The sequence below is a fragment of the Plectropomus leopardus genome, chromosome 2 (genome assembly GCF_008729295.1).
Source record: "Plectropomus leopardus isolate mb chromosome 2, YSFRI_Pleo_2.0, whole genome shotgun sequence".
In the NCBI taxonomy this organism is placed as follows: domain Eukaryota; kingdom Metazoa; phylum Chordata; class Actinopteri; order Perciformes; family Serranidae; genus Plectropomus; species Plectropomus leopardus.
Window position 1 is genome coordinate 7,535,904 of NC_056464.1, and position 23,963 is coordinate 7,559,866.

Below are 23,963 nucleotides of genomic sequence, written 5' to 3' on the forward strand. Positions count from 1 at the left end.
TTTCCATGCACAGACTGATATACGCCACCATTTGCCTCCCTTGCCAGCAGGGATATTCGCCCCTGCACATCCAGAGCTGCAGAGCGTTATGGAAATTCAGGCACAACCTGCTCAAACACAGGATTAGTTTGTGATCTTTCAGTGAGGACAGTCTCCCTTTTCATGTGACAGTACCTTAATCCCCTGCGACTGGAGTTCAGGCCGCTCAGACACCCCTATGGAAATGGGCTGTAATGACATTACGGGTGAGCCTGAGGAAAACACAGGAGATGGGGGGGGGGGGGGCAGAGCCTAACACGGTTGCATAGAGATGTATGAAAACTGCTCAAGGATTTAATGCTGTAGTGGAGGTCTTGAGTGAGAACCCGAGTTCAGAGAGATAAACTTATATTGAGGATTAAATGTCCAACAGATGCACTGATCCAACTGAGTTTTTAGTTCATCAGGCCCAGCCGTCCGTAAATAGATCTTAATTTGATGGCTCAGTGACGAGCGAGATTTCTCCCGCCGGCGGGCAAAAAAAAAACGATAGTCCAGACAGATGAAGAGGAGGTACAGCTTGACCATGTACACAGCACTTAGTATGTATGGGGCATACCGATCAGAAAAGCAATTTTCACAATGCATTATACCTCAGATGTTACGATATTCCTTCCTCCTCTTATCCCCTCCTCCGGCTGAAGGGGAAACAGGCCCTGTGGTGCAGTTGCAGATATAAATAGGGCATGGTTTTATTTCACTCTCATAAACATGCAGATTGATTAGGGTCATTTTCTGCTAGCCTGCCTCCATCCACCCAAGCCTTTCCCTCCATTAGTGATGAAAACCTAGATTTATTGCCACGTCTGTCACTTCCAGACCATAATTCACTGGCCCACTGGCTGGCTGTTTTTATGTAGATGAGCACTGGGAATAAGGCATATTAAAGTCATGTGTCTCTGTGTCCATAGGAGCGTGTGCAGGTTGGCAACGGAGCATTGTCAATCAGTCGTCTGACCCTGTCCGACACAGGAATGTACCAGTGCGTGGCCGGGAATAAGCATGGCGAAGTCTACTCCAATGCAGAGCTCAGAGTAATAGGTAAGGCTTGGTGTGTGCATACGGTGTGTGTGTGTTGGCATGGAGAGGTGTGCACAAGCATACAGTGGTTGGTATTTGTGCTCAAGTTTGCGTCTTCCTCTGCTCAATGCCACCAGCATGACCTCCAGCCTTTTTCTTATTGGCCACTAATTGAAAAGCATTAATTATAAGATGAATGCATCCTGGTTGACAGTGATGTATGCCAGAGCTGCTCTGTTCGCCGGCCTCGCCCATCTGCCCTGTCAAGCCTGTCACTCTCCACTCTGAGCTAACAGCAGCTTTCATTACTATTCATCCTCCAGCATGTCTCATCTGGATCATGTTGCTGATATAAGCTCTAAGCAGGCGAGTGTATTGGCCAAACAAGAAAGATTGTCAGGGATGGTATCGGACAGTCGCACACCTCTTGAAAAGGGCACATATTTTTAAAGTGGTTTATAACCATAGAAAGTTATTATGTGGGAATGATGAGATGGTAAAAGCTAAAGAACAAGTCATTTCTGTCTCTGCTGAGAATAATAATAAAGTTATATCAGTCTCCTGAACTCCCCTCTTCCCTTTCTTGGGGTCAGTGGGGAGACCGGGTTTAGTTGGCACACTTTTCACTCTTTTACATATTTCTCTGGCATAATTTGTTAGAATATTCTAACCAGCAGCAAATGAAATGTTAAGGTGTCAGCTGGAAATGAATAAGTTTCAATGGACACAAATGTTTTCTCAATTTAGGTGATTTGTGATTAAAGTCATCATCGTATTCCAGGAGTGCTCCAGGAATGAGTCCAAAAACCCAGAATTAAGTCAGCATTTTAGCACTCCCAGTTCCCTCATCGTGAAGTTGAGGGGTTTTTGTGAATTGGTTTTTGGCTAGATGTCTGAAAAATGATCTGTGGTTAAAAGAAAGCTTTAGAAAATTTTACATTTTGTTCTATGACAGTAAATAAGTCAGTAAGTACCCCTGTCATAAACTCTGAAGCTTTTATGTGTCTTAAAAAAGTGGATACTAACAAGTGGTTAAATGAGACTAGAGAACGTTATCATGCTCTACACGGCTTTATAGCGTCTTTGTGATGGTGACATTAAGTCATGTGACTATAGTGCAGGTTGCTTATAGCAACCTGCTTATGCTTATGCTTATAGCCTAACACTGGCTTTCTTCCCCTGGCGATTGTATTTCGGCGGTTATCTTGCTGAATAAAATGAGCAAAAGCTCATTTTCTGCAATAATCCAAAATCCAATGAAAAAATCCTGCAGGCTTTTTGATAAGGGAACCAAGGCGACGCTAACTTCCTCATCCACCTACAGAAACACGTCACAGACATGGGACATGGGAAGGGCTAATCGTTGGCATCACTGTTCAGCTTTTTGATTCGCCTACTAATGATTAAGATTTGTATGGATGTGATCTAGTGTCTTTGAGTTATCCATGGCAGTGAATTTCATATCTGATAAATAATCTGATATCATTTTTAGGAGAGGGAATGTGAGGCTTTTCACAAACACTGTCTTTAATATGCTGCTCTTGTCTCAGCCGTTGCCCCAGATTTCTCCCACAACCAGCTGAGGAGCCAGACACTGGTGAAGGTTGGAGGAGATATTCTCATCGAGTGCAAGCCCAAGATGTCTCCGTGGGGTGTGATCTCCTGGCGAAAGGGCAGCGAACCACTACGGGAAAGTAACAGGTAACAAAACATTTCATTCTGCTTTTACGCCACTATGAGGCTTGACTTCTCCTCGCATGCGCTCTCATTACTTTAAGCCAGCTATGGATCCCTGGTGGCCGTGTTCATGTGTATTAATACAGACACATCTTATGCTTACTTCACTCCAGATGTACCGTCTTGTTCACATATAAATATGTAACATTCACTTTCAGTCATCTCTTAAGTGATGTTGCCCCCAGCTGGTTGCAATATTGGACGAAAGTCTCACACGATATGAAAAAAGTCTATAATTAATGCATCACATTTTCACTGCCACCACCTTTTTAATCCTCCCCTCAGTAAGCATCGCACTTCATGAGGGGAAGGTACATTTCTATAAATATGATCATCTAGACTGAAATATTATATTTGCTACCACAAGATCTATTGCAAAAACATTAATAGCACTCATGGCAACAGACCTGAGGCAGCCTAAAAGTTTTATTCTTGTTTTTTTTTGTTTACACAGTCAAGAACACTGCGTGAAAGAACACAGCTCTCTATCATTGGGCCAGTATGGCAACACAGCAAGGGTGGCAAAGCAAAAAAAAAAAAAAAAGAAGCGCTTTGCCAAAAAAAACAAAAAAAAAACAAAGCAGGGTTTCCTGGCAAAAAATGTTGAACCTGGCTCACCTTTTGTTGCAATGCAATGCAGCATCAAGTATTTGCAGTCATTAACTTTACAGCATTTTGAAATCATGTCATTGTATGTGACAGGTCTTTTGTGTCTGTTAAGACTTCAAACTTTCCTCAAACGGAACGTCTACTACCCTACTACTACCCTACAGCAACAGTAGCATATCCAGAAATTTAAACAGTATTCAAAGTATTTTCCTAGTATATATTGCATCGATATGGTTTGTTTTCTGCCACAAATCAACATGTGAAAGTGACAAGAAATAAGGTGGCTGAGGCAAAATACAACATTATCACTTCATTTAATGCTGCAATGATTTCCCCAGTAATATTATAGTACAACTTTTGCATAAAGGCAGTATCAAGTCTGGAACTGTGATGACACTCCACTCACTGAACATCAGCAACATTACATGCAACCACATCACATTATATTTTCCTAAAAATAATGGTAAAGACACAATTATGAGTCTTCTTTTTAGGCTAAGCCTATTAGCTATGCCACTACATGGCAAAAAAAACAAACAAACAAAACAAAAAAAGGGAAGATAACAAAAAGTAAGTGAGTATCCATCAATTAAGCAAAGTGAAAAAAGAAGTGCTTAAAAATTAAAATAACTTTGTAACATAATTTTTAACATGTGATTTTGATAAATATAAATGTTTCCCTGGATGTTTTTACCTTTTTTCCTTAGATTTTTTTTTTCTATATCTTCATTTCAAATAACTTTATCATTTCTAACAATTTGTGGAACATTTCTTAACAAGTTGCTCATTGCCTTTATCCCCATGTTATTGAAAGAGATTGCATAAAATTGCTTTAGGTTCCAAAGCCTTAAGCAATAGGCTGTAATAGCATGTCCCTTTTCAAAAATTAGTGCTATAATCAAAAAGCACATAAATATGACTGAAGCCTACATGTGTCAGCATACTATAAGAGCAATGTGAGCTATATAACACAGCATCACAGAGCAGGTTGGCAATAATTGCATTATAATTCAAAGTGTCTGTCAGCACCTTTTCAAATGAAAGAATAGATCAGCTGTTCAGCCTGTGAGCATGATGTTAGTTGCCCTGTTGCTTGTTTTGATCCTGGTAACAGTAGAAAACACACACACACACACTCAACTGTGCAGCTTGTTATTGGAAGAGTAACTATAATGAGCGCCCGAAGTAAACAGTTCATGTTTGGAAAAATGTCTTTTGGACAGGAGTCCAGAACCTCGGTTAGTGAGGGGAAAGAATGACTTTCTCTTCTTTTTATCTGCTGTAAAAGTCAGTTCAGGGCCTTCAACTGAGCGTCCATAATTCACAGTTGGAGACCGTTGTTTAAGTGGCTGTGACACATCACAGAGATCAGTTGAGCATCACAGCCTGTGAGAGGTTGTCAATCACAAATAGGTTTATATGAGAGGCCATCCATCCCATTTTCATGAAAGCGATATCTCGGGAATGCCTTGTGAGAATTTCTTCAGATTTGGCACAAACGTCCACTTGGACTCAGTCGTAAGGCTCGTTTCACACAGCATGCATCAGGAGCGCGTGAGCAGCGCCGAGCGTGTTGTTTTTTATTTCGGCGCCCATGTTATCATGTTAGAGCATTCACACTGCCTGTTGAGCAGCGCTTGTCCCAGCTGCGTGTCAGCTGCAGCACATCTAGAGAAACGGTGGCTCGCCGATCATTTTTGCGTGACACGTGATACAAGGCATTTTATTTTGAAACATTTAAAGGACCGTGTTGTCGGCTCTGCAGGAGCTTTCACAGCTTCATAAATGAGAGGAATTTGTGCTTTTAAATAAGGAAGTACAGTACTAATATCTGCAGGCAGTGAAGCAGCAGCAACATTGCAACATCGCATGTGTGAACACCACAAGCATGAAACATGCTGCTGCTCGGGGAGGCTGAAGTCACGCACTTCTGACGTGCACTGTGTGAAATGGACCCAAAGTGATTTGATTTTGATGGTCAAAGGTTACTGTGACCTTACATCCATAGACTTTCTTGTAGAACTGCCCCCTAAAAGTCGGAGATACAAATCAGCAGTCAGAGATCCCAAAGTTGACTGAGATTGCGTCCAGTCAAGCAATTGTTTGTTGTTATTGTTGTTTTTGCTAGTTAGTATGCCTATCAGTGTACTTCTGGGGACGTTTTGGTGCCCAGATTTTGTGGCTGAGTGAGCGCTCTTGACTTTCACACTAATCTTTGGTACATGGAGCTGCAGACATGCAGGCAGCGGCACAGAGGAGGAAAGGAGAGCGAAAACATTGTTTCTCTTCTGCTGAGAGGTAGTAAACTTCCAGCTCACAGCACCTTGATACGACAGAGACTCTAAACTAGAATCTAGTTTTGGCAAATATGTTGTTGCACATTTCCCATCCATCATTAAAGCAGTTAGCTTGTTTACTTTAGCCTAATATGTGAATGTTTCTTTCACATTTAATGTCCCATTGAGCCTGTTGAAATCTTAAATCTTTGTAAAGTGTAAAAATGAATCATCTTATTTGTATTGAACAGCCAAATCTGATTCAACCGCTATCATTCTGAGTTGGGTACAGCCCTTCTTTCTCATGGAGGCCGTATTTAAAAAATGCCTTGAGGGAATTTCTTCAGTATGGCACAAACATCCACTTAAATGTCTAATAGGATAAAATTATGAAGTTGTGACATTTTATAACCAAAGGTTAACTTCACTGTGGCATCATAATGTTCTGCAAAACATTTTTTCTGGCCATTATTCAACATCATAATTCAGGAACAGAAGGGGAGACATTTGGTGAGACACTGAGTCGATGACACTAATCATGGGTGTTCACCTTGAAATTGTGCTGATGGTTTAGATCATTTGTTCTACCAGGTTCAAGATGTGTGTGAAGCATCCATGTTTTAAAACATGTAGCATCCTTGCAGCAAAATCCATATTTAAAGCATTTTCAGCTTTCATGACTGCAAATGAGTCTGGACAGACATGCATATAAACTGGAACTGCAACATGACTGGTCAGAGGAGGCTTATAATTTTAGTTTTTAAATATTGATCAATGAAGCGAAGTCATACATTTTTTATGAATATGCTGGGTTTGCCAGCTTAAGATTTAGATGGCACAGGCACATAATGCAATAAAATAGAATAAAACAACAATTTGGATGATAGCCAATACAGATATTTAGTGGTTAATGTTGCTATTGTTGTTTGTTGTCATTTATTCTTCTTTTGTGTCAGGGAAACAAATAAATTAACACAATAAAAAATGACTCTTCTGTTTTAAGGCCATTTAGCCCTTCATTAAACTAACTTTGAATGAGCACAAATTCAATGATACACGTAGCATGTGCAACAACCTTTAAAATAACGTATATTTTTTTAAAAAGAAAATAAACAAAAATAACTTTTTACTAGATACAATATATCATAAATGCTCTCCAAACTCTATTTTATATTGCTGTTAAAATGTTAAAAAATTATCCTTTTATACAGCTGTATTTATTACATTTTGTCAGATTACATTGAACACATCATGAGAAAGTTATTAATTACCTTTGACCAAATCTATTTTCTTCAGAGTAGAGCTTGAATACACCAAGTGTAACATTTGTTTTCTTTCTCCTCGTGCAGTCTCCTCAGTGGTATAGTGGTAGTTGATGAGGTGATGCACTTGAAGGTAGATTGGCAGGTTACAGATTAGGAAGTAGGTATACTCCTCTACATATTGCAATAGCTCTTTGACGGATAGGTGGGTTTATTGTGAATTGTGACTGTGAAAAATCAACAGGGCAAAATTTTTCAGAAATACTTGAAATAAAATCCCTTATTGGGATGGATTGACTTCTGTAGTTCCATAACATATTCAATTATTAATGCAATGCGAGATTTTTATGATCATTTATTACTCAGTCAGAAAACTAAGACTTTTTAGAGATGTAAAAGTATTGAATCAAGGTTCCTCAAAAGCCTCTAAGTCACTGTGGCATATTTTATTGCTGTATGTCCATGGAGAGATCTTGATGCAGTCCTCAGATGTGGTAAAAACAGTTAAGAGAAAAAGCAGCATGGAGCCTAAATGAGTAATGGTTTATGGAGCTTGCCGTGTTTTATCTCCAGCTCTTTAGTGGTGGTCAAACAGACCGGCTGCTGAGTAAATTCAAAGTGCTAATCAAGTACTTTTCACCTCAGTGGGGCTCCAGAAATCAAATTATTCAACTTCTGACACCAAGTTTCTGCAGAACAGAGGGCGCCCTGCCACGTTTGACCCCCCCGAGATGCGATGCATGCTACATGTGATAACTTTTGCCAGTGTTTGTGTGTTAGTCTGAATGAAGTGTGAAGTCTGGCCCAGTAGCCTCATTGCAGACAGGGGTCATCCATGGGGTGTCACAACTCTAGCATGACTCGGCGGTGACAGCAGAGCTGTGTGCACAGTGTCTTGCCAGGCTTTGCATATATACAAAGCAGTGTTGTTGCTTGTCAAACAAAGTGGCGCCGAATTTGCATAGTGGTTTCGCTGCTGGTGCCCTTCACTCGCCCTGCGCCACTTCCATCACACATTTCAACCTCTCGGCACCTGGACCATTTAGATTCTACTGTTTTGAATTCATAGCCGGGATTGATTTCACATTTGTCTTTGGGGTGACACGAATTGACGTCCTTGTGAAGTGATAAATGAAATGGCAGTGTCTGTCCCAAATGTTAAATAGATGCCTTGTGATGCTTTGTTTTCCTGAAATTCTACCACTGCATGTGCTTGTCCTTCAGATCTCGCACTTGTTCCCTAACTATAAATCTTATAATGACCAACTGCTGTGATAAATAATGAATGATTCAAGATGTGAATTGTTAAAGTGTTATTCGTTAATTACTCTCAAATAATTCAAATGAGGGAATTCTTTTTGTTACAGCTGTGAGATGGAACACTGAAGCCTTTTGGTTAAGGTCTTTGTTGCACTAAAGGCAGATATATGCACAGAGCTAACACTGTAGCTTATGTAATGGCTAGTAGTTTTCCTCCTCTCATATGAGGCCAGGAAATAAAGAAACATTTAACAAAGGTAACGTTATAAAATCTGGCTCCATTATAACTCAGAAAGTTCAATCATATTTGCCCCCCCGGCTGTAAGTTGAGTATCACTGTCCTTCACTATAGGTACTACATCGAGTTAACGCAGACGTGTCCCACTTAAGAGAATCATAATTTGTCATGGCTGTTTTTATAAGTCTGTCTGATGCTCAGAAATATGTCTTAATGCTTTTTATTCCCACTCAATAAATGATATTTGGCTCAGACCACCTGTGCCACTGCTCCAAAATGAAGAAGAAAGAAGCACAGATCTGAAATTAAAATTCAGCAGTCCCAGCTGTATTACATTAAAAGCAAATGCTTTGCCATGATGCCAGATCGTAGCTAGGAAGTGGAGTAACTATTTTCAGAGCTTGAAAACACGTCGGAGCCTTCAAATGTGCTGATTACAGCCCCCCCTGCCCCCCACTCTCTTTCCTATTATCTCCCGTCTCTCTCTCATCCGTGTGACACACTAATACACGCCAGTGTTGTACGCCACACAATAAAAATGTTCAGCATCTGTTGTGATAATCATCAGAACAGTTGTCTTTTAAACGGCTCCCCAATAATGGCTGTCCTGTAGGTCGACTCCAGTGCTCAGCCTCGTCCTCCTGCTGGTTGTTTTGAAAACCAAAAGGCTTTAGTGAAAGCAGGCGTCTGATGCAAATGATGGAAAAAAAAAAACAACAACATCCTGGTTTTACACATCAACTGTGTGATAAGAACCAGTGTTATATTTCTTGCTTGTTAATTGCATTTATTTCTCTGTAAGCCTAGATAAAAAGAATGGTGTTTGTGGGCATGTGCAGACTGCGTGCTTGTCTGAGCGAGGCTGTTTAGTTATGCACCTGTACAGAAAGGTGTGAAATCATAGAGGGTAGCTGTGAACCCCTTTTGTTGAAGATTAATTGCCTTAATTGCGTTAGCACTCCACAGTGGCTTTGGCGGAAAGGGAACTAGTGTCACCAGCTGGGTAATCCATCTTCATAGCAGCAGCCCCCTTTTTTTCTGCAGAGGACCAGCAAAGGGGGGGGGGGATGTCTTATCTACCCCAGACAACCCTGCAGGGACGAGGTTTAGATGACATCAGCTGGAACAAAGCAGCTGAGAGCGCAGAGCCGAGCTAGGTCTTGCTGATGAGTGTGTAAGTGGGCCGTGTCAGGCGGCCCTAAAAAACACGGCATTTCAATATGTCACAAGCAGGAAGGAATCAAGTCTGTTAGGCCGCTCGCACCAGACACTCTCAATCAAGTGTCCTCTCGTGAGCCGCGGCAGAATGTGCTGACGTCCCCATGTTGCTCCCTCCCGCATTAAATGGCATCTCTTTTTAAAGACCTTGGGTATTTATCTCTATCGGCTTTTGGCAGCCATGCAAATATTTGCGCTGGATCTTTCAGGCCTTTGAAGAAGGTGTTTACCCCTGGAGGGAGGCATTAGAGGGCTTTGGGTGTGGCTGGGACAAATCCCCACACTTTTGTTTTCCGGCATACTGCTCAGCAGATACATGTTGCCTTATTGTGTGCTTTGGTGCACATTACAAAAGAAGCAAATATAACCCTTAAGTTTAGAAAAATAGTTGATTAACCCTTTGAAATCTGGAGCAACATCACTTTCTGTGTGCTGCTTTCAGAAGCATTTCACAAGTATTTAAACCTTTGAAACCGGAGCAAATTGGCACGATTTCTTTTAGAAACATGGGAATAAAGGCAATAAGCGAGTTGGTAAGAAATGTTCCACAGATTGCAAGAAATTAATAGATTTAGAAAATGATTTTAAGAAAGCTCGGGGAAAATTCATAGGGAAAAAAAGAAAAGCATACTAAAATTACAATACAGAATGATTATAATTTTTAATGACACTTTTATTGAATATTTTTTTTCAGGCTATTTTATAATTATCATATCAATTCTTAACATTATCATAGTTAAATAAAAACTAAGACTTTAGACTTCCTCAGGTTATTCCTTTGTTGATGTTGTTGTTGTTTTGTTTTTTACATTCTTTCTTTTTTTTTTAATATCAAAGGTAATTGGGTATTAGGTAATTTTCTTTCTTTAATTTTCTTCTTCTTTTTTTTTTTTGCTAAGGCCAGAGAAATTATGTTTTTGGGTTGTCAGTCTGTCCAGCCCGTTCTTGTTATTCTGACTGCCTTGAAGGAATTTCTTTAAATTTGAAAATCGCACATTCACTTGGATGAGGAGATGAGCTGAATAGATTTGTGGTCAAAGGTCAAGGTCACCGTGACCCTGCATCCATCTAGTACCTGTAAATGTGCTATCTCTTGAAAACAGTAAAGGAATGCCTTGAAATTTGGCACAAGCATTCATTTGGATGTAAGAATGAACTGACTAAAATCTGGTGGTCGAAAGTCAAAGGTCAAAGGTCAAGGTCGCACTGACCTCATAAAACATGTTTTTGGCCATAACTCAATAATCTGCTCAAATTTTACACAAATATCAGATAGGATACAATGAGGATGATAATTAGGAAGTTTTGATACTTTATAACCAATACGTCAATGGACGACTGTGACATCATATTGTGGTGATTCTAGTTATTAATTTCTTGATAATTTTGGGGGTCATTTCCTTTTTCCTTGCTTATTACCTTCTTCGCATGTTTTTAAAAGGAATCAAGCCAATTGGCTCAGGTTTCAAAGGGTTAATACATAATTATTTTGCATTTTTAGCATTCATTCTCTGTTTCCCTCCTCTCTGAGGGACAGTGAGAAATTCAGCATGCCCCAGGTATCCATGGCGATTCTATTTAGTAAGCGCAGTCCAAAAGGTCATACATCTTAAACAGGTTTGAGATATGGCAATGTGATGCAAATGCTTTATGCTAAATGTTTTATTGTACTGTATTTCTAGGTTATGCATCATACCTTTAAAAAAAGGCATTTGGAATTGCGGGGGGGAAATATGAACCCTGCTGGCGGCTGCATTTCCTGCAGAAGCAGAATTCGGTCTTTTATGTGTATTATAATTGCAGAGGGGGGATGGTGCTCCAAGAACAAAATGCACCTGGCAAACTGCTGCCCAGTCAAAATGCCAGTTGGGCTCCGGTTGTGTCTGTTAGTGCCCAACACAGATGACACACCATATATCAAAAACTGTGTTTTATGCATCAGTTTATTTGTTTCAAATCCCAGCTTACTTTGGCTAATTGAAAATAAGGGCCTGATAGTAATTGAATGACATTTATTCAAAGATTTTGCATTTAATAAATCATTAACAGTCTCTGAGCTCTGAACAGAGCCAACTAATGATGATAGCATTCGTGACATTCAAAAACTCAATTTCTGAGTCCAGGATTCCACAAATTACATTTTTTTTTTTCCTGGCTGAAAATGAGGCATAGGTGGTAACATCCTGATCAAGGGCACACATGTGCACACAAGTGACTCAAGCACACATTTTTACATGCAACTGATTTTAGGAATTGCAAACTGGTAACTCTATTTTAAAAAATATATAAATATATATATTTTGATTAATTTAGTTTCTAATGTAAATAATTTCCTTTTCATATGTGGCAGTAATATGGCATGACCTCAGGTGTATTGAAGTAAACTATTATATTTAAGAGATGTCTGTTTGAACTTTTGTATTCAATACAGTGTGAAAAAATGGATTGATTAAAAGGTTTGAAAACTGAAAAAAAATGTGTACATTTTACAGATGTAAACGGAGTGCATAGAATAGAGTTTGCAAACGCTGTGTTGTACAATTTGCAGTGACATTTATAAAGCTGGTGATATGCAACTGTATTAAAACATTGCATGGTAGGGAATTTTTTTTTTGTTTGTTTTGTTTGTTTTTTCTGTATTGGCAAAGAAATTGGCATTGAAAACACTGTGGCACACCGGGTTGGCGGCAGCTGGCCCCCTCTTTGCAGTGGTCCAAAACACACAGCAATTTTCTTGCAGTTTTTTCAGTGCCTTTCCAAGTTACGATACTGCACCACCACATTGACAGAATGCTGCAATTATAGTTTCAAATGACAGTTTGTTTAATGCCTCTTAGAAAATAGTTTTCCATGATGACAGACGTCAGAGTTTGTCATAAGCTGGATGTAGGCCAAAATTTGACCTAGGCAGCTGCTTTTAGACTCTCTATGCAGGAAAAAAACAGTGATACAATGAGATGTCTCTGCTGCCGGCACTCTGTCAAACAAGCTTCTCTGATGATCTTTGAGACTTGTATGGGAGAAGAAAAGAGTAATGCGATCACTCTGTAGGGCCTGAAATGGTGCTGATGGTTCTTTAAGGTACAATAATGGCACCACTTTTGATTCTGCAAACATGAGCTGTGGATCTTAAGTGTGTTTTTTAATGTCTTTTAGTGGGCATTTTGAAGGAGCTCAAGATACTTTTATGTTTCAAACATTCTTTATTTCTCCTCAGATTTTGAGCCAGAAGCTTCTGCTAGGTACTGTAACATGCCTATTAAAATGGTGAACTGTGTGAAATGGTGTGCCAGTGTTCACTGTAGCAGTCAATTTGCACTGGGGAGTGTAACTATTTGAGTGATGTCTTTGAACGAGGTGAGTACAGGAAGCTCGCTGTCAAGGTAACATCTGTTCTAAGTTATTTCGGCTCTTTTTTATCCCATATTAGTGGTTTCAAACAGCTCGAGATGTACAGTCCCAGGACACATAGCAAGGAACACAAAGAAGGGATGCTACCAGAAAGAGGGGGACGCTACAGACTCTAATAGATGTCTCCCAAATATCAGCAGTGTAGAAATTCATATATCATGGCTTGTCATCGTAAAGCTGTCACAACTATTTCTCTATTGAGTGCAAATAAAAAAATGTTTTTGTGAAGTTTATTCAACACTATTGAAAATAGTAAGGCATGTTGAATAATGTTAAATAATTGTTTAAGCTTCGGAAAGGGAATTATGTTTGCTATTTACGCAAAGGGGAGGTACCATAGACTATAAATGATGTCACTTAAGTGGCTGTGCCTTTAAATATGCCGTACTTTGGTTAATTGAATGTAAACAGGTGAGTTATATAAAAAATTTGCTCCCAATCCACTGACTGGAAATGTGGGAGCAACATACAATTTGAAATGAAAATACCAACTGAACCCCAAAACCACATTTATAAGGCATGCAAAATCACACCATTTAGCAAGAAACTATAAATACAGAAATTATAGTTAGATTTTCAAATTTTTGAGTTTTTGAACACATCAAAAAAAAAAAAAAAAAAAAAGTTTTATTTCAACTCAGCCTTCATTTTCAACTTTAAACTTTTTTTAAACATCCACTGTGCTATTACTGATACTATTTTGGTCGGCTGCTGTTGACACTGTTGTGAACAATTTATTTTGGAGAGGGTACTCGTGCTGCTAATGCTGGCTGTGTGTGCGCTGTCATACATGCGCACGTGTGTGTTTGTGTATGTGCGTGCATGTGTCCGTGCAAGGACCAATGGCTGTCATGCACCCATATTCAACACACAGCTTGATAGTTATTTTATTAGCTTTTGTTATGATGATGCAATCTGTAAAGAGGATTTCCATTTTGGTAAAGAAATTAGCATTTGCATTGGCTGCAATACCTTCATTTGGTGTGAAATATAAATATGGATAGGGCCTATTTATGGTGAAGAAAGGGTCATAATTTCCCTGCAGTCACTCAAGGAGGCTCAAGGAAAATTATTTGTAGCTCTGGGATGGGTCAAGATGAAACAAAAAGTAAAAAAGTAACACCCCAGCAACCCCTTCCTCTGATAAATAAAGAACAGTCCTTAATGGTTGTAATTCTTCCTGTAGACGGAGATTAAAAATGAACAAAGATTCATTTTTGACATACTTTTACAGTAACACACGTTTCCCCTTCTTTTACGATAGTGTTAGTTTTTGATGCAATTAGAACTGTGTGTAAAAATAGAATGCACTGTTGCCAAGAAATCTCATAGCAACCTCTGTCTTCGTGGCCTGCCTGGCCAGTGACCAAAAATAATCCTTCACTGGTCGGTTTTAAGTGTCCAAATTAACTGTATCATTCATCAGTGCATTCAAAGAGGGTCAGTTCAAACAAGCTGCATCATCACAAATCACTGCTCATTCAGACAATCAGTCAGGACAGCCGTGGGTTAATGAAAACTACAGTTAGCTGGCTTAAGACTAGAAATGGACTAGAAATGTTGACATCACTGGCTTCCTTGGCTTGAATTTTAATTTTTACTATTTTCCACCTGATGTCATTTTTAGCACATGTGGCATATGGAGAAAATACATGCCATTTCCAATCTGTGCACTGTCACTATCAGTGTTCCTGCAAATTATTGACGTACTGTATTCCAGGCTGTGATAATAATAATAAAAACAATTCTATTTAGCATGTACTATATGGAAAACAATTTGTTTTTTGTGGGGTTTTTTGTTCGTATTTTCATCAAAAAATAAAATGGCATCATGACAAAAACCTGGTGTTTAAAGGGTTAAAATTCGGAAAATTTGATCTTTATGATTAATGCTGATTTTGCTTAAAAAATTAACTCAATGAAAGTAGACGATATAATATTAATGTATAATTTATTTTTTTAGCTTGATTTTGAAAAGAGCATTTTGTGTGCATGGTGATAGGAGTGTCTGTAATAGTGAAGCGGGCCCTAAGGGTTAACATGTCAAATTACACTTGCCTTTGTCATAAAAAAAAAAAACACCTTCAGATCTCAAGGTGGCCAGCTTTAATAGCTTGATACACTAATGGGCCCAAAGTCTGTGCAATTTACTGTGAGAAATCAAACGCCTTTGGGAAATTGGCCAAATGTCAGCCCCTGCCTCCTCCCATATTTCTGTTTTATCACCTGTCACAAACTGAGCCCCGATGTACTTTGAGGTCTCTTTAATTCTGTTTTTTCTTTTGCCAAACTATTGACACACACATTGAAGTGCGAGTGCGGCGCATGAATCAGCGAGCATGAGAAATTTTGCTACCAAAGGATGTTCTCTGACTCATTCCGTGCTCGGAGCTGTTTGGAAGTCATCTGCTGAGGTGCGTTTTATAGCTCTAAGTGGTGTCTGTTAACGTCGGAGCTGTAGGTGCAAGCTTAAGACTTTTGGAGTGGCTCTCTGAGTTAAAACGAGAAGAGACAAGAGGGCATCTGTATGTGGCCTGGATGTTGATGAGTCCATTAGTCTGTGCAGAGCACAACACTTGCTCTCGCTGGATTGGCCAGATTTCTATCTGTACTTGTGACTCTCGGGGTACACTGTCCCTCTTGCATATTGTATGTCCCTCCTACATTGGCAGAGCAAATAAGCATGGCTGTCACGTAAATGAAGAGATGTCTCGCAGAGTGATCTCCATTTATAGGCCCATCTGCTCTGCCAGACGCACTCCAGAAAGAATCAGTGTCAGGAGAACACCAAAACTGTGGAAGAGGCACAGCAGCCAACTTTGCATTAATTTACTTATCGGGTATCGTCTTATCTTGCCATGATGCCTTTGTTCTGTTTCAAGGAGATTGTAATAAGAGCCTCATCAAATGTCTCAGGGCTTAATTTTTACGAGGACTTGGAATTAATAAGCGTTGTATGGAAACAGGTGTATTAATAAAGGTGCTGATTAAATGATCCGTGCGAAACGGACGGCCCAGCACTGCTATTTCAGTCTCCTCGTTCTCACCCGGCGTGATGTTATTCTTATTAAAAAAAAACACTGTTTATCATGTTTAAATGTCACTTCACATTTTTTTTCCTATCACATCTCTAATTCTCTCATTTGCCCCTAATTGAACATCTGCTTGTGAAATGGAGGTCTGACTCTCGGTGGAGGTTAGCAGTGTGAGCGAGCGGTGCCAGAGCCTGAATACTGAACGCTTATGTGCCCAGAAGGACTTATTTCATTACCTTGCCTTGAGGAAAAAAGGGTTTACTACCTGACAAGACTGCCGCAGACAGCTGACTGGTGCTTTTCATTTTGTCTTTGCCCACACCTCTACGCCCTGGCTGTAGCTTAAAAAGCCTCGTGAAGGAGTGTGCCCCCCCCCTTTTTGCCTGAGAATGGGAGCAAATGGAGGATTAGCGCTTTGCTGATCCTGGCAGCTGCAGACAAACACTCGGCAATGTTCAGAGGTGCCTGCTAGCGCGCACACAGACATCCGCATAGCAGATTACTATAGATGTTTTATTTATCCAAACATCTCCGAGTTGGGGCTGCTCAGGGGGTGGAAATAATTTCATAGGTTGGTTGAAACCTCAGCGGGCACAGCTGAAGTCCCATGTTTCTTTCTGAGGGAAGGTCAGCTAAATGCCTTGCTTGATTACTAATCAAAGTAATAATAGTGTGTGTTCATAGAAAGTCCTTCTCTTTTTAAAGTCCAATCATAACCACGGCATTCATGTTGGAAGGTCAGCAGGGCAGCTCACCTGGAAGGCTATAGACAAGTATGAATAATTTGAACATGAAGGACAGCGACCGCATGCTAACGAGTCCACCCAGATGACTTAATAAGGCGTGATTATATTTTATTAAACAGCATAAAGTGTGTGGCTTCATTACATTATTTTTTCTCCTGCTTTTTTTTGTGCCTTCTGTGCAACCCTTTTGTGCCTCTGGTTTCCTGAGTCATTGCTCTGTATGAATGAATCATGGGTTTGATGTATTTGTGTGTGTGTGTGTGTGTGGGGGGGGGGGGGGGGCACCGTATGTGACATGCTGTGATCATCAGATCAATTTGGATTAGATGAACAAGTCGCTCACAATCTTGACATTGCTCACTGCTGTCTAGTAATTAGATGGATAATAGGCAATTGCCTGTATTAGAAACATGTTCTCGTAGGTTGTGCAATAAGTGATTGGCGGTTTCTTAAGTCAGACATTAGCACAATTACATTACAATTAGCACTAAATATCAAATGTACTTTTTAATCATGCTTTATTTTAGACATACAACAGGTTGGATTGTGTTTGTTTAGACCAGCAGTCAGCAACCTTTACATTCAAAAGAACCATATTTGACTAAAAATAAGTTTAAAAACCTATCTGGGGCCGCAAAACATATTCGAGCCTTATAGTTAATGTAACACAGCCTGTTAATTCTAAATAGGTCTATCAACACTATTTGTCTAAATAAGTATTTATTAATATGTTTTACAACAATGCGGCTACTCTGCAGTGGGCTATTTATGATTATTTGGTACTTTAAGTTTCTAGAGTTAGCAGTTAAAGCAAACACATCTTTTTACACACTGTTTATTTCTCTGTTTTCCTCAGAGACTTTTCAATTTGTAGCTCATAACTAGCCTAGCAGGGGGAACTGGAGGCAAACCACCGCCATTGAGGTTTGGCAAAATTTAGGAGAAAAGGCACCAGGCCATAGATGTATGACACAAATTTAATTTTTTTGTGTGTCAAAGCCACTGGAAGCCACTAGAGAGGGGCTAAAGAACTGCATGTGGCCCTAGAGCCACTGGTTGTCTACCGCTGCTTTAGACCATACTGTATAAATAATGGACATAGCAAGTTTGGCATTTTGGCTGGAGCCATCTTGATTTTTTATTTATTTATTTATTTTTTTTTGAGCCAGAGCAGACCGTATTCGGAATGGTATAAGATAGCTGTCAGAAAGATGTATCCATAATTAATCATTCTTATTTGTAATTTTAACAATTTCTGTGTCAAAAACGTTGTTTTACACAAAACTCTGCTGTCGTATACGTGAGTCTGTGAAAATGGGTTCGGATTGTTTTTATAGTATGAGTATGAGTGTAAAATCTGTGAGTGCAAAGTCTTATGAATACAACTCCTGTTTCTACGACTACGAAGTCTTCACTGTGAGCATGAATCCAAGTTTACGGGTACGAATCGAAATGAATGCTGAAATGACGTCACTGAGGTCACAGTCAGGTCGCAGGGAGAGTGATCGATCCGCGATTCCTCCAACTGCGCATGCGCATGCCCCAGAAACAAAAATGGAGGGCAACACCGTACCAAGTAGTCCACAGAAACATCACAGGTAATGTCAATCATAATGTGCATGGCATAGCCATTATTTATTTCATCAAACCATTATGGCCATTAGAGGAATTGCAGTTTTTGGCACTTCTGCATTGACTTTATTTTTCAGCCCTGAAGGTTGCCGCTTGATTTAGACAGTTAAGATCTAAGTTGAAGAAGGTTTAGAGTTTTGAGATGCAGCCTAATGAGTCATAGTACCAACTTAACACTCATAGTTGGCTTATAAAGTGCTGCAGGAATAAGTCCTAAAACCTGAAAATAAGAACCCTCCTCTGGTAGTCTTTTTTTTATTTTAACTTTTTTAGGGGTTTTTAGTAAGACTCCTGAAATACTATGACGATGACATAATATAAATCAATAAATACTTGTCAATTTTGAAGCTGGTTGCTAACCAGTTGCTAAATGAGACTACAAAATGTCATCACGCATAATGTAAAATCTCATCTTCTTGCTAGTCCTTCTTCCTCCATGCGTATATACTTACAGTCTTACAAATTATTTTGACTTGAACTTTTCACTTTAGATTCATCAGTTCATAGTATTTTCCAGTTGTAGATATATTTGAAACTTAATGGTGGTCATGTTAAAGTCTTGGGACCATGGCGTAGTAGTTTTATAGATGGTAACTTTTTGCTGGCGGTTGCAGTTAGGCTTTAAAAATTCTAAAAGTGGTGTTCATTTGGGAAGATTATCTTGCACAGCAAAACATGAAAGTATTTTAAAACTTTGTTTGCAACTGAGCTTATTTTTTGCAGTAAAATTTAAATCTAATGGAAAAATCCCATAGGCTTTTGGTCCAGGGAATCAGGGTAATGTTCTCATTGTCCAGCCTATATCTCAACTGAACCACAAACAACAATTTTTTTAATCATAGCTGAGCAACTAATCAATGACTGGCCTGTCAAGCCTGGGTTTTCTCCATATGCTGAAGCTGTGTGCATGAAAAGGTTACACTCAGCAACCCCAGCCAACCTTATTATCCTCTATAGCGGTACATTCACAAAACACACTGGTTTGTCCTTGTCCTGAAAGCCTTTTTACTAATAAAAGTACAACTTATTGTCAGAATCAGTAAAAAAACAAATTAGCTGATATGGACATATATCTGTGATGGGCCAATATCAATAAAATTGTCTGATCATGACATGTTCTGCGATGGATAAAAGCCTTGGTACCACTGTTCACAATCTTTCTTCTGCCACAATAACCATCCTATATTTACATGTTTCTGTCAATAACAGTTCTACCTCATCTTTGGTCAAGGCAAAGAAATGCTTCCTGTTTACACAGGTGCATGTCCAGTGGACATGAATAGCCATGTGATACAATCTCAGACTTCTTAGTATACAAACAGTGATTAATGCTGAAATGCCGCTAAAATGCTCATTTGTCTACTGAGATTGTTCATTTTACATTGACCGATTATAAGTGGCTTTTAGTGGCGTTCCAGACCTAGATCATGTAGCAAAACCCAGAGTTTATGAGATGTTGTGCGTATTATTTTCTTTTTTTCAAATGGTCTAAAATGTTGTAGCCTATTTGCATTGGTCATCCTGTTCATTTTTCAGAAAAATTTGATGACGGGTCTTTGACTCTGCCCACCTAGAACCACCCCATTGCTGAACCACCTACACTTGTTGACTACCCTTCCATCCTGATAGATGGAGCGGGCTTTGTGATAATTACAGCTAAATCTAACATGCCTCTGATGCTTCTTTGACTTCTTGTCAAGGTGATCGATGTTGAAGGACACTTTCCTGATGTACATACTGTCCGTCGGCCTTTGCTTGTCAGTCATGATCACAAGCATTCATTCAATTTGTTGTTGTATTCGGAGACCATCAGAATGATTAGTAGATCAATTTACCTTCCAGCCATTAGAGTCCTGCCTCCCACATCCCACTGCATCACTCACACAGTATATCCTTTAAATCATTAAGACTTCAGAGCATGTCGTGCCATACATTTTTTATCATCTGTCTGTCCTACTGCACATTTGCTATATTAGCAGTTTTTCCTTTTTTACGAGAGGGGAGGGTGTAAAGCATGTCTCTGCAAATAATCTGGTGGTGTCTGACTAAACTCAAATAAATCTCCAACCAGAGATAGTGAATTCTGAGATATTTGCTAAGATTAGGTCAGAACCCTCTTTACCCGTCTGCATCCCATGTACTGCTCACTGGGATTATTTTTATCTGGAAGACTGTGGCTGATACCATTTTTCAAAGTGAGAATCCGCCAACGCAGCATGAGTAATCCATCTTGGTTCCTCTGACAATTTCCTGTGGAACATGTGTGTGCTCTTTATTCCTGAAGGGATACCTCAGCGCACGAGAAGAGATGAATATCACTGGAAGGGGGGGAATAAACCAAGGAGAGCAATTTGTGATTAAAGGAATCCTCTGGAAGTGCATATACACACGCCTCTCTGCGGATGGGGGCCCGATAGACTCCCTCTCCTCGCAATGCAATTACCAACACAATCACATCGTGTTCCACAGGCGGGAATTAAGACGTTCTCAGTCAGCCTGCTTCATTAAGACACCTTTGTATAAAAAACGCACCCTTTTTGCACATTTATTCTGAGAGGGTTCATTTCCACCGTGGTCCTTTGACAGTAGAGACAGTTAGTGGCAGAAAGGGTTTATTGTTATTTTTTCATTATATGCACTGATAACAAGTTAACCATGTTTTTGTGCCAGGGGACATAATGTGATCCTGAGCACCTCTGTTGTTGAAGTGAGACCAAAATGTGTGAGCGTTGTGAAAAATTGTGGCTTAACTTTTCTTGTTATTTAGAAAATGAATATTGCATCCATGAAGAAGAAATTGGGGAGTGCTGCACCTGGTCAAGACACTAGGTGTAGGAAAGTGTAAAAAAAAACAGGTGCTCTTCAAGGATAGGGCATATGCCGTCATAAATACAAGAGCTCCTCTTTTTATTTAGCTAATTGTATTTGGTCTCTAGTGGTGAAACAGGCAACTGAGCTGAAAGACACTGCAAAACCAAGTTTATTGACAAACTAAACATATACAAAACATAAACTCTAAGTCAATTTTTCTTATTTTGCAAAATGAATAAATATTACATACATTGAAAAGCATTGTATTTCATGTCTCCATGTATCATCGCAATAATGATATGCATAATTTGATGTTTTTTTCACTACAGAAGAGAAAAGATGGATATATTGATATTGTCCAAATGAGTTGATATATATCAGTATATTAAATATTGGCAAAAAATCCAATATTGTGCTTCCCTATTAAAAATACCCATAAGGGCTCACCTGCAATAATACTTATTCAAAGACATAAAACCAATATTAAGTATTGAAAACCAAAGGGAATCACCCTGGGTGATATTAATTGGAAAGAATTATAGCAGGCAAGTCAAGAAACCAAGACCTGGAATGGAACATGCAATATTCATACAGTCTAACAAACTGTACCTTAGGACTGTTAGTATTATAATGCAGTGCACAAGTGTACAGCTTTATCTATCAAAAAAGTAATACAAAAAGGAAAGAAAAGTAAAATCCATCCCAGCTGTTGAGGCAATGGGGAACAACTTAACTATTTCCCTGCTTACATTATAATAATACACAGTGGAGAAGTAGTGCTATTTCATTGAGTAAGAGATTAATACTTGTGTCGCAGTCCAGCACCCCTGTCAACTGGTTGTGTTTTTATAAGGCAACATTTTTGCCAAAGAAGCTTTAATGCTCGCTGGTGCCCTGGAGACAATTGTCAATACACAGTGAACTTAAAGGAAAGTCATTTCAAGTACTGCCTTCAACTTACTCCACTGTTAATGTAGCCCGATAGAGAAAACAGCCCAGCGTCCAGAGCTTTGCTGAGAATGAGCGCTTATTTTATGTCAGTCATTCTTCTGTGTCTTAAAGCCAGCACTCCCTGCAACAGTGGCCGCAAAGGCACTTGTTATATTGTTGTTGGGCTTTGATTGACACCTCCAAAAGATCCCTGTCACGGATCTTTTCTACTCGACGGATGGTAATTGTCTGCAAGGTGCAGTGCTTTTGTACAAGCTGAAAGACTGGAATGGTAAACCGTAATCGAGCCACCTAATAACTTCTTACGCCAGGGGAGTGATTTGTGCTCCTTTTTCGGCTAGTGGGCATTTTTAATGTGATCACGCTGAGCAGTGACTCACTGGCATATTTAAAGGACAACTCCGAGGTGCTTTTTTTTTTGTCTTTTTACCTGCACTGTATTCCTCCAGCCCTCTAACTGTCATCTTGCTCACAAAAGTGCAACACTGTCCAAACTTGGCCTGCAGCATTATAGGTACTCCAAATAATAAACCCATAAGACATGTTGGATTCAACAAAGTGGTATCACGCTCTGCAATGAGACATCTGGAATTAGATATAAGAGAAAATGATCTGATCATACAGCAACTCAGACAGTTTTATGGTACTGCAGTCCTTTATTTGGTTCCATTTTTTAATGATAAATTTGATTTATAAAACACTTCTCTAGATCCAAAGCACCAGATAAATAAAATACTGTAGCAGACGACAAGATTTCTAACAGGTGTTGCTGAAAGCATGTTCGTTGGTGGAAATGAACTGTGATAGTTAACACGTCAAGGCTGAATTTAAGTGAAAGATTCTGCCTGTAACTCTGGGCCAAACGCATTACTGATACCTGCCCCTGCACACTTTCAGAATTTCATTTCTTTTTTTAAATTTATATTTTCAGCTTTGTGTTCCTCTTGCTTTTTGTAAGTTAGTAATGCAACTATGCTGAGCTTTTGAAAAAATAAGTGAATAAAAAACAAAGTACAGAAAAAGAAAAAAATAAAGACATTAAATAAAAAACATCCCAGTCTCAATTAAAACATGCGCCAGTGCCTCCCTATGAATGTTGTGATGATAAAATTGACCAAATTGACAAAGACTAAAACAAAAGACATTTTCTTTTTAATTCTGATTATATTTTAGCTTTATTTGTTAGTACACAATATAATTTAAGGCAGTTTTCATTTATTTCTAAAGTAGTTTTTATTTTTATTTCAGTGAACTACCGTGTTTTTTAACACCTAGGTTTTATTTTTTGTTGAATTTTAGTAAAGCAGGGTATATTATTGTCTTCCTTTTTCCATTCTGCACTGTGCCACCACTCCATCCAGTGCACCTGCAATCCTTTCAAAGAGCAGTGTGTTGTGGAAACTTTTCTTACGTAGGCAAACTCTCAAAATCTTAATAAAAATAAAAAATGAAAAAATGGAGGGATCCTTAAGAAGGATGACATAAGCACGGGCATCTTTTCAATGCTTTGCAGGCTGTAACCTGCTCAGCCATCTACATTCATATGGAAACATCCTTGCTGGTCATCTTCTTCATCCTCCTCATCTCTGGACTTCTTTGCTTTGATCCAGGAGTTATACAATTTATGAATCTCTTTCCCAGAGAAGGCCTCTCCTTGAAGACCTTTTCCAGAGTCAGCCAGCTTTGGCAGATGGTGTCTCTTGCCCTCCTTCTTGAAA

At 39.2% G+C, this 23,963-nt stretch overlaps 1 protein-coding gene across 1 annotated transcript in view; it reads left to right on the plus strand.

Moving 5' to 3' along the window:
* The window catches only part of cntn4 (contactin 4), a 182,560-nt gene that overhangs the window by 121,684 nt on the left and 36,913 nt on the right, over positions 1 to 23,963 (plus strand). The window contains exons 9-10 of the mRNA XM_042495354.1: positions 951 to 1,080; positions 2,610 to 2,760. Of these exons, the coding sequence (XP_042351288.1) occupies positions 951 to 1,080; positions 2,610 to 2,760 (281 nt within the window). The remainder of the gene's footprint in view (positions 1 to 950; positions 1,081 to 2,609; positions 2,761 to 23,963) is intronic.